The 15,945-nt window shown below is 43.6% G+C and overlaps 1 protein-coding gene across 4 annotated transcripts in view; it reads right to left on the reverse strand.

Annotated features, from left to right (window-relative positions):
* The window catches only part of LOC145405982 (cytosolic 10-formyltetrahydrofolate dehydrogenase), a 123,407-nt gene that overhangs the window by 7,104 nt on the left and 100,358 nt on the right, over positions 1-15,945 (reverse strand). For all 4 annotated transcript variants that reach the window (XM_080277162.1, XM_080277163.1, XM_080277164.1 and 1 more), the window contains exon 14: positions 7,877-8,066. In XM_080277162.1, coding sequence (XP_080133288.1) covers positions 7,877-8,066 — 190 coding nt within the window. The remainder of the gene's footprint in view (positions 1-7,876; positions 8,067-15,945) is intronic.

A 15,945-nucleotide genomic window follows, 5' to 3' on the forward strand; every position in this document is an offset into this window, starting at 1 on the left:
CTTTTCCTGGGCCAGAACAGTCTTCTTTTCTTTTTCACTGCTACATCTACTGCCCTTCCAATGCAAATACACTGTGCCAAGGTGGGCATTTTGTCCAGCCACAATCTTTCTCCACTGCTTCAAAAAGGCCAAGTTTTAGTGTGTCCCACTGGTCCTTTACACTATCAACTCTGTTCCAGTCTTTTCCACAGTGCACATCTCTTGAAATACATCTGTAACATCTGGATACCTCAGCATCCATACTATTCTCAGGACATGAATCTTTTTTTCCTTCCCTACTTCTTTTCAGTATCATGTCAAACATAAGCAACTCATCCTCATGTTTCCTGTCCATAAAAAATCAATACAAGGTGTGGCAAAATCAGCTTGCTGTCACCATAAACATTGTGTGGCCTGTGACCATGTCTGATGCATCATCAGATTCAAGAATTCTCTCACCTTCAACATCCTAGTGCCATAATCCAGCCCACTAAGCACTCCTCCGCATATCCATTCAGAACTGCACCTATCATCACACTCTCTCTCAACAAACTCTAGTTATTACAAGCAACAGTTCATTTGAAAACCTATCCTTCACTCCTTAACAGCAAGGCATTTTCCAAATACAATCTCACTTGGCAAATGTCACCAACATAAACAATTCTAATCCTTATGCCCACTATAAATGAGGGAGGAGGTGGTTGCTGTGTGGTTTGACATCACCTGCTGTCTGAAATTATGCATATTTGATTCCACACTGAGGTGGGGAAAAGTTTGAGTTACCCAATTTTGTTAAAACAGACTTACACACACACACTTACACACACACACTTACACACACACACACACACACACACAAACACAAACACACTTAAAATTCATCCTGGTCCTTGTCTTAGAACTTCTTGCCCTCACATTGATCTGAGAGAGAGAGAGATTATAAACACTATGCCCAGTGTGAACGGATCAAACAATCTTAGCTTCATTTCACACACACAAGAATACCTTTACAATAATAGCTCCTAATGGCATTCATATTTCCATTTTTCTTCCTAGAAACACTTTATTATACATCTGCAAGATACAGTCATTCCATCCAATACTGAGGAAAGGAAAAAACAAACATTAAAAAAAATCTACACACCATATTAAGGGTGTCCTCCATTCATTTTTAAAAATCTGTAATAATTAGACTTGAGCTATTGTAGGTTAAAGTTTGTGGGGAAACTAGTTTGGGGAAGCGAGTTTCAAAGAGAAGTGGTTCGAGGAATAAAGGAATTCTGACAGGCAGAAGTTCTGCAATATGGCAGTGCGAAGTCGAGAGCACTACCAAATGTCTGCTTAGCATGCAGGAAAGTGTGGAGAGGTGGCACAGGGGATGCAACTTCATCTGAGCATTTACTATAAAAGTATCTACAAACTAATACTATGAAGGCAACATTCCTTCCTACCTGTTGGGGCGGTAGTGTTTCGTAACTGCTGGGTTATTAATAATTCTCATAGCTTTGTTCTGAATTCTGTCCAGTTGCTCCTACGCTCCTCATGGGGCAACGTAGGATTAGGTGATGATGGATGGATGGATGGATGTTTTAGTGCAATGATTTCGTATCCAACCCACAAGAGTGTGCGAATATTTGAAATGAAAGTGCACATGACTGATAAATTATAGCTAAAGACAACTGGGTGTGGAAGGTGAGAAGTGCGAATGCTGAGGTTGGGATGCAAGAGGCAGACCAAAAAAAGACCTGGTACTGTACAAGGTCACAGAGTGACCTCAGAGATAGGGACTGAATAGGGAGGATGCCAGAGACTGAGCAGTGTGAAAAACCGCCATTAGCTGACCAACGGCAATGCATGCAAGCATGCTGGAGCCTTCATAAACGATAAGAAACTGCTCGTCAGTAAAGAAGTTGCGGATTCTGCATAATAAACCAATAAACCAATTCCCTCGAGGTGGTTTATCAAGTGATCTAACACGAGAGGTCCAACTGAGGGTATTGTTAGGCGAAACACTGGGAATTTAAATTCTTTTTGAGAGAGAGGAATATTGGTTACACTGAATGTGATATAGAAGCAATATGTCTATCAGTAAACTGGAAATATCTGGTCTTCCTAGCATTAATGAGAACAATGTTATTTTGTCCTCATTCAATGATCTTTAAAAGTCTTGATTAATCTGAAAGACCATAATACACACTCTTTTACCTTATGTCAGTCAACTTCCTTACATCACTTATCATCAATCACATATTTCATGAACTGGAGGGAGTCGGCCATAGCACCAACCAATCAGGGCAGTACTCCCAGGGAGGATGGGCAAGCTGGCAACAGGGAGACCAAGAGCTCCTGTTTCCTTAGCTTCAAGCTATCCTGACCATTCCCCTTTCTGACTTTTCTCAATGTGTCACAGACATGGAGAGTAGGCCAGCATACTCTCCCAAACACTTTTCTCTCTCTGTCTTATCACCATACTACATGCACTTTACATACCATTCACTGTACCTTACTACATATCTGAAGCTGAAGCCACCAATAGTATGAACTCTGCCCCTGCTACCTAATGGCTGACATCAGGGGAAGCAAGGGACAGGCTCCGCTGGCATGGCTTTGGATGAGGATGGGATGGGGCTTGGATCTGTGCCACACAGTACAGGGCATTGTAGCTTCCAGGCTGTTGATTCTGCCCAACAGAGACAGGCCCCAACCTGGAAGAAGCACCCCAGGAGGCTGCTCTGTCACTGGGTACATAATGGCAGGGCAGTCATTGTGCCAAGGTATGCCTAGAGGGCATTCCTGTTGCTGCCCTGGCTGGGTACCCAGAGGCCAATGCCACAGCTTCTGGCCACACCTGGTGGACAGTAGGTCCTTGGTCCCCTGCCTGGGGTTGGGGTTGTGTGGGCAGACAGGCCTGTGGGATCTCTTCCCTTTCTTTCTCCTTACTAGATCCAGTACCCTAGTTCTTATCCTGTGCATTCAACTCTGTCTTCCATACGGTCCATAACAATGCTATTTCCACTGCTCTCACTCCTCAATATTCACTTATGCCTTAGTAATGTTTCATACCCATACATCAATGTAGAAAATATTATATCTTCAAGCAATCCTCATCCAACTTCAGTACATGGTCATGTTTCTTTTTCTTCCTCTATGTATGTTCCTCAGGAAAATGATCATGCACAAAAAATAAATCATATTAACCCTCTGTTAATGAACCAAAGTTTTGTGTTTTTTCCTTTCAGTGGTTGTTTGTCTTCTCCATGCCATCTATTCATCCACCATCCAAGCCTACACTCCAGGAACCACAATGAATATTATTCACTGTCATCACTATCACCATTATTCTGACCTTTTCTTCCCAGCTAAGGATGGGGTTTCTTGGCAAATTCCCCAACCCCCTTCCCAGAAAGCTTTCCTATCTATCCAGCTACTGCCAGACACTTTAATTCTGTAAGGGGTGGCCACAAACAAATTGCCTCCATGTCACCAGGTCCCCCGCCATTTCACTGCCCTGCTCCCAGCTCACCCCCCCTCTCTCATATACTTCTGTACTCCATCCCTCCACCTAATCCTTGGCCTCCCCCTCCCTCTTCCCCCCTCCACCTCACATACACTCCTCGTTAATCTCCGGCTCTTCATCCCCTCCACATAGCCAAACCACCTTAATGTATTTCTCCGAGTACTTTCTATCACATCCACATCCACACCACAACACTCCTTCACTTCCTCATTTGTCAGTCTGTCTCTCCACGTAACTCCACATGCTCCTCTCATATAACTCATTTCCACTGCTCTCACTCTTGACTTGTGTCCTCCCAACAAGGTCCAAGCTTCACTTCCATACATTAAAGTTGGTATCACAATACTGTCATGCAGTGACTTTATTACTTCCATGCTCCCTTTCTTGTTTCTTATCTATCTATCTATTGCCAGACACCTTAATCCCAGAAGGGGTAGCCACAAACAAATCGCCTCCATGTCGCCCCGTCCCTCGCCATTTCACTGCCCTGCTCCTAGCTCACATCCCCTCTCTCATATACCTCTTCACTCCATCCCTCTATCTCATCCTTGGCCTCCCCCTCCCTCGCCCTCCTCCACCTCACTCACATACACTCTACTCTTCAGTCTCTCACACTCCATCCTCTCTACATGGCCAAACATTCAAATAAGTTAATTCACTCAATTCACTCTCCACATGCACTGCAGCCTTAGCACCCTCATACATACTCATCATGGCATTCAACAACTTCCCATCTACTCCACATATTTTTAACACTTTCCACAATCCTTGTCTATCCACCCTGTCATATGCTCTCTCCAAATCCATGAAAGCCGCATACAACTTCTTTCCCTTCTCTAGAAATTTTTCCACTAAAGACCTAAGAATGCATATCTGATCTACACAACCTCTTCCCTTCCTAAAGCCTCCCTGTTCTTCTCCAACTAATTCTTCTGTTATTTCCCTAACTCTGTCAATAAGTATCCTACCATACACTTTTCCTAATACACTAAGAAGACAAATGCCCCTATGATTACCACACACTTCTTTTTCCCCTTTTCCATTGTACAGGGAAATAATTATACCTGACTTCCAATCCTCCGGGACTATACCTTCATCCCAGGCCAATCTGCACATCACATCCATTCTACTACTATCTTTCCCCCCATACTTCAGCATTTCACCATAAATGCCATCTATTCCTGGGGCTTTCCCCATTTTGACTTTCTTCATTCCTTCCAATCCTTCCATCCTACTGATTTTTTCTCTTCTCACCTCCTTCCTTCTCCTAGCCATTCCCCAGCGACTTATCCTCATATCATTGTCGTTCTCTACCTTTAACAGTTCCAGATGATGCTCTCTCCATCTGCTCACTTTTTCTCCCATCCCAACTGGCAATCTACCACTTTTATTTTTCACTCCCCATCTAACTTCTTTATCACCCTGTCTTACTCTCTTTACCTCTTTCAAGAACAAATTCTTCCATTCCCTCCACTTTACACTCAAATTCCTTCCAAATTCCTCATCCACTCTCTTCTTGCTCTCTCTTACTAATCTTTTCAACTCTCTCTTCCTCTGTACATACACTGTACCTTTCTCTTCTGCCTCAACCTCCTCCATGCCTCTGCCTCCCAACCACTGATTAGATGCTTTCTTCTTTTGTGCCATAGCTTGTCTCACCTATTCCACCATGCTGTTCCTTGCACTCCTTTTTGTCTTCTCTTCACCTCACACACCACCTCACATGCTGCACAGATTTCTTCTGTGAATATCTTGCACACCTACCTCCCCCATCTGCTCCAAATCATATTTACCCAACCGCTCCTCCATTTCTCTCTTATATTCTACCTTTTTTCCATCCTCTTGCAACCTTTCTTTGTATGGACTACTACTTCCTGTCCTTCCCTCCTCCTATTCCTCCACTGCATATGAACCTTGACTTTCACCACCACCACACTGTCGTCAAAAAGTCCATTCCCCCAACCTCTGCATGCTCTTGCATCCATTACACACCTTCTCATTCTCTCATCCACAGACATAATCAATCACTTCCTTCCATTGTTCTGTTCACCACCCACCCTTCTCGTCACTCGACATTTTGTGCCTAAAGAGGGTATTGCCTATCACTAACCCCCTCCCTGCACAAATGTCCACTAAAGCACTGCCATTATCATCCACAACTGTAGGCACACCCCACTCACCAACTACTCCATCCACCTTCACATTCCCTACCTTTCCATTCATATCTCTCAATCAAAAACAGTCTCTCTTTCCTTTCAAACTTTTCCATGCATGCTTCCACATTTGCCCAGAACTCTTCTTTCACTCTACTTGCATGATCTTGCGTTGGTGCATACACACACACTACGCCCACATTTGTAGTCCTACCATCAATCTTACCCACACAATCCTTGATCCAACTGATCCATACTCACTTATATTCTTCTTCCATCTCTTGCACACAATAATACATCCTCCTTCTTTTCCCCTCTCATTCTCACCTGCTCCTGCACATATACCCCATCCATACTCCCACTCTCTCACAATCATTTCTCCACTTAGTCTCACTTATTCCACATATGTCTACTTCTGCACCCTCAAGCACCCGCACAATCTCTCTCACTTTTACCTCATCATTCACACCCCCTTACATTCCATGTCACAATCCATACCATGTCCTTTGTTCAGTCCTTAGTCGTCATCTGTTTGTCAGTCCTGGTCCGAAGCTTCTTGTTTGTATTTTTATAGTCACGGCGCATGACTCTGAAGTCGTCATTATCGTACCCTGGCACCCTAACTGTCAAAAGTGCTTCTGATTTCGTATCATATTATACAAGAATATTATTATGCATGAATACATTATACACGAATATTATTGTAAACAAACAATACGAATCACATGCGTCTCATATTATACACAAAATCAGACACACTGTTGAGGGGTAGGTTGCCGGGGCACGATAATAACAACCTCAGAGTTGCGCGCCGCGACTATAGTTGTTTTCCAGGGAGGGGCACTAACCCTCTGGGAAACCCACCTGTTGTCACGTAGGGAACACGTATTGGTTGGTTAAAAAGTTACCACCCAGAGTTGTAAATGATTTCCTGGTTTATAGGAAATCATTTGGCTTGCCATTCAATGTGGGACTACTCTAAAGCAGAGTACCACCACACAAAGTGGATGGATGATGGGCGCCTCCACCTACCAGCTTTTACTGGCATAAATTACACATAAATGACTTCATAACAGTTTATATAATAAAAGCCTAAGGATAACTGAAAAGAGTAAGGCTACACTGCTGAACTCTGAATACTACTACTACTATACTACTACTAATAATAATTATAATAATAATAAATAAATAACAATAATAATAATAATAATAATCTATCACCTATCTATTGCAGGATGCCATAATCCTGTAAGAGGTGGCCACAAACATATCGCCTACAAGTTGCCCTGCTCTCAGCTCACCCCCCCCTCTCCCATATACCTCTCCACTCCATCCCTCCACCTCATCCTCAACCTCCCCCTCCCTCTTCCCCCCTCCATCTCACTCACATACACTCTCCTTGCCAGTCTCTCGCTCTCCATCTTCTCCTCATGGCCAAACCACCTCAGTGTGCTTCTCCTGATGCTTCCTATCACATCCACATCCACACCACAATGCTCCTTCACTTCCTCATTTGTCAGTCTGTCTCTCCATGCGACTCTGCATGCTCCTCTCAAGTAATTCATTTCCACTGCTCTCACTCTTGACTTGTGTCCCTCCAACAAGGTCCAAGCTTCACCTCCATACGTTAGAGTTGGAAAAAAAAAAAAATGAAGTGGCGCTCACCAACCACTCACTTGACGTAGTGCTGCTTTGGGGGTCTGCCCTTTCCTCTATTTTTCCTCTTCTGTCTTTCTTTCCTTCATTCTTTCCTCTTTTCTGCCAAAGGGTGACTTTACACTCCCTCTTCTGTCTTTCTTTCCTTCTTTTTTTCTTCCTTCTGCCTGTGGATTACTCAGCAATAAGTGACATGCCAAATGGTCTCCTGTACACCAGGAAACCATTTACTACTCTGGGTCGTAACCATATGACCAAATTATGGCGCCTGGTGGATTAGTGGGTAATTAAGGTACTCCAACCAGATTAAGCCTGCGAAGGTTTATATCCAAGGGGTGGTTGGGGTTTATTGCTCACATAATGCCACTCAGGGATGAGTGAGGCTAGTCACTCTCATCTTAAATGTCAACTTGCCTTGCCTTGGGTTCCTATGCTGCTCAGGGGGCGACTTAGGATTGGAAAGTGGATGGATAGCATAGTACAATACTGTAGATTTCAGTATTATCAGTATCTCATATTTCCATCTTAATTCTGCACTGTATCACAGTATTTCTTCAAACTGATGACTTACCATTCTCACAGCCTTGTCCAGATCACAGTCGGCAAAGATGATGAATGGTGACTTCCCACCCAGCTCCAAGGACACCTTCTTCAGGTTGCTTAATGCACATGACTTCATGATCACCTGTCCAATCTCAGTGCTACCTGTGAAGCCCAGCTTGCGTATATCAGGGTGATCTGCAATAGCTTGTCCACATACACTACCTGCGAAGTGAATGGTTCATTAATGCAAAACTGAGGATGCCAGGATATTCACTGTAAAATGAATTCATCATCATCATCATCATATGACCCTAACAGTTAAACTGGAAAAAAGAAAAAAGGAGGGGGGGAGGGTACTAATGTAGAACAATCAGTGAAAAGAGCCACACATTCATTCACACATCATTCAAGCCTTCAAAGTCTTGGCTCCACCTCAGGTACAAACCATATACAGTATTTGTGATAAGTGGGTGCAAAAGAGATGTAGTGGTATTAAAGGTAGCCTACAGGATATTGCTGATTTCATGTGTATAGTGTGTCGGGAAGAGCATGTGGAGATCAGTGTGAAAGGACTGATCTTGCTGGTAAGTCTCTCAAGTGTGTGGAAGTGTTTTGTTACTGGAAGCAATTTTTATGTGCTGGAGCTAGCTCTGTGGCTAGTGTGAGCTGTGATTGGAAGAAGTTCAGGGAGCTGTTGCCTTTCCTGACAACTGAGAGGGCTCTCTCTCTCCACGCTAAGGGATCTTTGTATGCAGCATGCACTAGAACTGTAATGCTGTATGGTAGTGAGACCTATGCAGTAAAGGAAGAGGATGTTCACATCACAGGCTTCAAATGTGCAGAAATGACAATGATTAGATGGATGTCCCATGCATCCTAGGATGCGAGGCCTGTGGGGACTAGGTTTATGATGGAGTAGTTAAGAGGAAGGAAGGGACTGGAGTGTATTGGTGTTGTGATGAGGAGAGGTAGATTGAGATGGTTTGGGCATGTGGAGAGGATGGGGGATGACAACTGGATGCAGAAAGTTAGAAGTATTAATGTTGGGGAGAGGTTTGTGCGAGGCAGACTGAAAAGACCTGGAACAAGGTGACAGAATGTGACCTCAGGGATAAGGGACTGAACAGGTAGGCTGCCAGAGATCGAGCAGCATGGACAGCTGCCATCAGGTGACCTACGCCAACACATGAATGTTGAAGCCTTTTTCAATGAAACAAAATGATCAAAATAATTGCACCTCTCCTATTTCTCAATATTATATGCATACAGTCCTTCCTTCCTCTTCTATCGTTCTTTCCTTCACTCTTTCCTCTTTCTTCTGTCTACCAGTGACTTTACCCTCCCTTTGCTGTCTTTCTTTCTGTCATACTTTCCTCTTCCTTCTGACTATGGGTGACTACACTGAGTGACAAGCCAAATGGTTTCCTGTACACCAGGAAACCATTTACTGTGCTAGGTGGTAACCAATTAACCAAATCATGGTACCTGGTGGTTTAGTGGGGAATTAAGGTGTTCCAATAGGATTGAGCCTGTGTAGGTTTATATTCACAGGGTGGTTGGGGTTTACTGCTCACGCAGTGATACTGAGGGACGAGTGAGGCAGGTCAGTCATCTTAACCCCTTCTTTACCGACCCCTCCCCCAAATGTAAACATTACGTTTACCCCCCATACCGACCTGATAGCTCCCCCTCCCACAGTGTGAGGGGTAGTGTATATTTTTTGCCACGTCGAAACTATTCACTCTTTTTTATTTGTTTGTATATTGATGATCACATAAACCCAGCATGATGTTGGTAATAAAAAAATATTAAATAAATCATTACGGTATATAAGTTTACATATCTTATGCTAAAGTACTGTTAGCCAGGTAACTACTCTACAAACTGGCTTGAAGAAAATGTCCTGCACAGATGGATGGCTTATTTATGTACCTTGTAAGCTAAGCATGAAGTATGTGGACACACGTGATGGTGATGGCAACCTTGACCCACTTGTTGCCGAGAGTGCAGCGTCACTCACATCAACTTCGCTATCATTTTCAGGATCACAGTCATCTACTGTACTGACACATCAGACACTGCTGCATCATCATCTGATACATCTAAATAAGTATTCTCATGAGGAATAAACTCGTCACTATCGGAATTTGCCAAAGATGCCATGAGAGAAAAATATCCTGTACACCCTCTCTCGTGGTCAAGTGCGTGGTAACTGACTCTCTCAGGCAGACCAAGGGGTGTAAATTTTGCCGTATGTCAGCAGAAAATATAGTACGATATCTGTAGCAGAAATTATAAATAAAATAATGATTGGTCTAAAAGAGGTTACATCACAGATGAGTGGCAAGCCATTGGTGCCACCGCAACTCAGTCATGACGTATCTCATGATGTCAGAATTCGTCACAGTCTTTGTCGTCAAAACACAGAACTGTTGCTAACAAGAGGTCCTCAGAAACAGCCTTACCGGGCTACCCTGAGGCCCATAAGCTACCATTCATTAGAGGGTGTACCAGCGTACAACGGTAGCGGTTCCGGTATCTCACAGGTGTTTACTGGCGATGTACAGGGGTACATCAAAACACATTTTCGGTAAAGAAGGGGTTAAACGTAAGGACCAACTTGCCAAGCCCCAGCTTCTTACACTCCTCATGGGACGACATAGGATTGGATGATGGGTGGGTGAATATGCATACAGTGGTAGGTGAGGGTGCCCACCATCCACTCATTCAATGTAATGTTGCCTTATGGTCTCTACACTGAGAGACAAGCCAACTGGTTTCTTGTATCCAGGAAATCATTTACTATGCTGGGTGGCAACCATTTAACCAGGGTTTTTGGCCAGGTTGTGTCCCTCATATTCCCCTATCTAAAAACACTAAATTTATGGCACACACTTCAGAGAGCTTCGGAGGGCCCAATACCTGCCCCCCAACCAAATGTGCAGATTCGCATGGCCATGTGGAATGCGAGAGGTGTGAATGTGGAGAGCAAGTGGGTGGAAGTGGTGAATATGTTCAAGAGTACGAGATATGCCATGATGGCAGTGTGTGAAACAAAGATGAAAGGGTGTGAAGTGAAGGAATGGGAGGGTGTAAAGTGTATAAGGTCGGGCGTGAATGGGCGAGGAAGATGCAAGGAAGGAGTTGCTTTGTTGATGAATGAAGTGTAGCAGAGTGGAATGAGAAATCATTAATGTGTCTGCTCGAGATGTAAGTATGTCAAGTTCATGTCTGAGAAGGTGAAAGTGGCAGTTATTGTAGCGTATGCACAGTGTGATGACACGAGTGTGACAGAGAAAGACAGGTTTTGGGATGAGCTGGGTGGAGTAGTAGAAGAGATGCCCAGGAGTTATCAAGTATTAGTAACAAGCGACATGAATGGGAGAGTAGGCACTAGTCCTCTGAATGATATAATGGGTAATAATAAAGTAACAGGAGAGAATGATTATGGGAAGCGACCAAAGGACATGTCAGGAAAGGAGGCTGCGCATTTGTAAATCTCATTTCAAACACAAAGATGAACATAAATTTACACGGTATAGAGGAAATGGTGATCATGTTGAAAGGAGTCTGACTGATTACGTGCTGGTAGAGAAATCAATCAGTATATTACCAATATGCTGGGAATCGATCCCAGGACTCTCAGGTGAGAGCCTGGCAGCATACCACTACATCAAGACCAGGTAAAAGTTATCTCACATTGTCACATTCTTGTAACCAATGTCCCTCCGCCCAAGTTAGAATGAAGAGAGAAACCCATTTTGTACACAGGAATTATCACCCAGTATATTACCAGTATGTCGGAAATTGAACCCGCGACTCTCAGGTGAGAGCCAGGCAGCATACTACTACACCACGACCAGGTAAAAGTTATCTCACATTGTCACAATCTTGTAACCAATGTCCCTCCGCCCCCAAGTGTGAGCCTGAAGAGGATGAGGTAACTCCCTGGCACTCGGGCAAGTAGATGCTTTTAATCTACAGTATCCCGTGCACTTACGGTTTGATTCCTGGCATATTGGTAATATACTGGGTGATTTTTCCTGTGTACAGAACAGGTTTCTCTCTTCACAGAAATCAATGCTGGGAAGTGTTGCTGATATGAGGGCAATGAGAGGATGATGTGGAGGGTTGTCAGATCATATGACTGTGGTATGCATGATCAAGCTGAGACGAGTGAGGTGGGCCAAGTGAGGGAGGACCAGTCAGAGAGAAAGACTGAAAGTTGAGAAGCTAGGAGTCAAAGAAATGGCAGATGAATACAGGACCAAAGTAGGAGAGAAGTTAGAATCAGTGAATTAGAATGAAACAGATCCAGACAGCCTGTGGAATATATACAGGGATTGCTTAGTTAGTAATGCAACAGTGGTGTATGGTGTGGCAAGAGTAACAACAAAGATAAAAGCTAAAGTATGGTGGGATGAAGAGGTTAAGAGGGAAGTGGAGGAAAAGAGGAAGAAGTGGCTTGTGTGGATACGGGACAGGGGTTCAACTGAAATAAGAACTGAATATACTGAAAGCAAGAAGCATGTAGAGATTTTTGAAGAGGAAAAAGGAGGAGGTAAATGATGACCTAGGAAGAAATATGAATGCTAATTAATCTGACAACAGGAAGTTTTTCTGGAAAGTGGTTTGGAAATGTAGCAGTGACAGTGGAAAGAACTGTGAAAGTGCCAAGGACAAAAGTGGGAGATTATTAACCTTTGGGATTAAGTAAGGACTAGATGGAAAGAATATTTTGGAAGCCTAATGAATGGGAATGGAGAAGGCAAAGCAACTATTAACATGATTGGTTTTGGGGGGTACAGAGAAGGAATGCAGTGCCAGGAAATGTGACACTCGAGCAGGTGAAGAACACTGTGAAGCAGCTGAAAAATGGGAAAGCAGCTGGGGTTGATGAGGTGTATGCAGAGATGATTAACTTTAGTGGGGAGAGTGGAATGAAGTGCTTGATGGAGATATGTAAGAAGGTATGGATGAGTGAAATTGTGCCAGTAGAGTGGAAAAAGGCAGTGCTTGTATCCCTGTACAAAAGTATGGTGAGTGAAGTGCATGCAAGAATTAACATGCCATAAGTCTATTAAGTGCTGCAGGGAAGGTACAGGTATAGCCCAGTTTAACGAATCAATTGGTTAGGTAAAAACTAATCATTAGGCGGGGTATCATACTGTACATCAAGGTAGATTTAACGTGTACTGAAATGGGGTGCTTTTTTCAGCCTTGGGTTTCCCCCCCAACCAAGTCCAAAACCCACCCAAATGAGCCCTAAAACAAGTTTAAAGCCAACCTCAATGGCCTAACAGCTCTAAATGAAGCTAACATAAGCTTAACACCTGTAAATAACTCACGAAAACCAACAAATAAAATCTGAAAATCATCAAACATGTCTGGAAAAAATCAAGCTTAGTAAACCGCACCCCAGAATAACAATGTTCACCCCACCAATGGCTAAAACACATTAATCTAAGTCTAAAAACAGTTTAATAAATCAACCTAAACACACAATTTATGTTTACAATATAAACAAAATTGGTAAAAAAAAAAAAAAATCAAAACCTATCTTTAAACTGGGGTTTGGCCATCGTTAGGTGGGGTATGGTAGTATTTGTACCCCCATCGTTAAGCCGAGGTATCGCATCTAGGGGTATCATATATCGAGGTATACCTGTATATGGAAGAATTATTACAGAGAAAGTAAGACAGATATCAGAAGTCTTGGTGAGTGACGAACAAGGTGGATTTAGAAGTGGTGGAGGATGTGTGGATCAAATATTTGCAGTGAGACAGATAGAGTGGAAGGCATGTGAGAAGGAAAAGAAGGTGTTTAAGACATTTATGGAGCAGGAAAAGCATATGACAAAGTGGACACAGAAGGACTGTAGAAGGCTTTGTGCATGTATGGTATAGACGGTAAGCTGCTAGGTGCTGCCAAGAGTTTTTATGGTGGTAGTGAGGCATGTGTAAAGGTAAATGGGCATCTAAGTACATGGTTCACAATCAATGTAGGCATGTGACAAGGCTGCGTGATATCCCTATGGTCGTTCACTATATACATGGATGGGGTGATGAACGAGGTAAAAACATGAGTAATGGAAAGAGGGATGGCACTGGTAATGAATGGTGATGGATGGAATATCTCCTATCTGTTGTACGCTGATGATGCAATGCTACTTGCAAATATCATACAAGAGCTTTGCAGACTAGTGCAGATTTTTGTAGATGTCTGTGAGTATTGTGCCTAGAGAGTTAATGTAGAAAAGAGTAAAGTGATGGATACTGAGACAGAAGTTGACTCCCAGTGTGATGTTACAGTGGATGGAGACTGGAATTGGTGAGAGAGTTCAAACACCTGGGTACAGTGGTAGAAAACAGAGGAAAATGTGCAAAAGACATGGAAAGTAGAGTGACACATGGACGGAAAGTAGCTGGTGCTATGAAGGCCTTGATAAAAATCAGAGAGTTGAGTGTTGCAGCTGCACAAGGCTTACATGAAGGAGTGTTAGTGCTAACTTTAACATATGGATGTGAGACTACAGTGTGGCACAAAAATGAAAAGTCAAGAGTAAAAGCAGTGGAGATGGGACTGTTGAGGAATGTATGGGGAGTACAGAGTGGATAGGATATGGAATAATGTGACAAGTGATAAATGCAGAGCAAGGAAGTCCGTTTTCATTTTTTTCGTTTACGTTTTTGAAGGCTCCAACATGCTTGCATGCGTTGGCCTTGGTCACCTAATGGCGGCTATCAATGCTGCACGATCTATTGCAGCCTCCCTGTTCAGTCCCTTAGCCCTGAGGTCACACTTAATGACCTCGTCCCATGTCTTTCCTGGTCTACCCTCATAACCCCACCCCCAATATTAACACCTCTCACCTTCTGCACCCAATTATCATCTCCCATCCTCTCCACATGCCCAAACCATCTCAACCTACCTCTCCTCATTACAATGCCAATACATTCCAGTCCCATCCTCTCAACTCTTCCATTGTAAACCCAGCCCCCCCAGACCTTGCACGCAGGGACACATTGCACATCCACCTAATCATTGTCATTTCTGTACATCTGAGCCTGTAAATCTCCTCCTTTACTGCCCAAGTCTCACTACCATACAGCACTGCACTCCTAACACATGCTGCATACAAAGACCCCTTAGCACTTAGGGAGAGTCCTCTCAATGTCAGGAGAGGCAACAGCTCCCTGAACTTCTTCCAACCACTTCTCACCCTAGCCACAGAGCTAGCTCCAGCCCCACCTCCAGCACATAACATGTCTCCCAAATAACAAAACTCTTCCACAGACTCAAGAGACTCACTACTTCTCACCCTAGCCACAGAACTAGCTCCAGCCCCACCTCCAGCATACAACGTCTCCCAAATAACAAAACTCTTCCACACACACAAGAGACTCACCAGCAAGCTCAATCCTTTCCCGCCTGACAATCTCCACCTGCTCTCCCCGACACGCTATACACATAAAATCAGCATTATCTCACAGTCTACCTCTGATACCACTACATCTCTTGTGTACCCATTTATCACAAACACTGCACAAGATGGAATTACTTCCCATGCCCTTGTGGCAAACTGCACATGACCACTCTCCCTCGTCTTTGACAGTACCGCCCCCAACCCTAGATATCATCACTTTTGTTTTATCTGCATTTACCCTTCAGCCCTTGTGCCCCATACCATCTCTCCGCTTCCTAAATCTTTCCTCTGCTTCCCTCTCGTTCTCTGCAATCAACACCAAATCATCAGCATGCAACATCTCCCACGGGAGTCCATTTCTGAAGGCACATGACAGGACTTCAAGTACCATGATAAACAACATGAGACTCAAAACTGACCCCTGATGAACACCAACATTCATGGAAAACTCATCATTCAAATCTCCATTCACTCTTACCTGGGTGCGAGGACCCACATACATAGCCATAACCACCCTAACCAGCCACTCCTCCAAGCCAAGCTTGCTCATTGCCCACTTTACCACCTCTCTAGGGACTCTGTCAAAGGCCTTTTCCAAATCAACTAAAACAAAATACAGATCCTTTTTCTTCCCAATATATTTTTCCTGAAGCTGTCAAACAATGAATAT

This window comes from Coenobita brevimanus, chromosome 69 (assembly GCF_032717465.1).
Source record: "Coenobita brevimanus isolate Jiangsu-jjx chromosome 69, ASM3271746v2, whole genome shotgun sequence".
Lineage (NCBI taxonomy): Eukaryota > Metazoa > Arthropoda > Malacostraca > Decapoda > Coenobitidae > Coenobita > Coenobita brevimanus.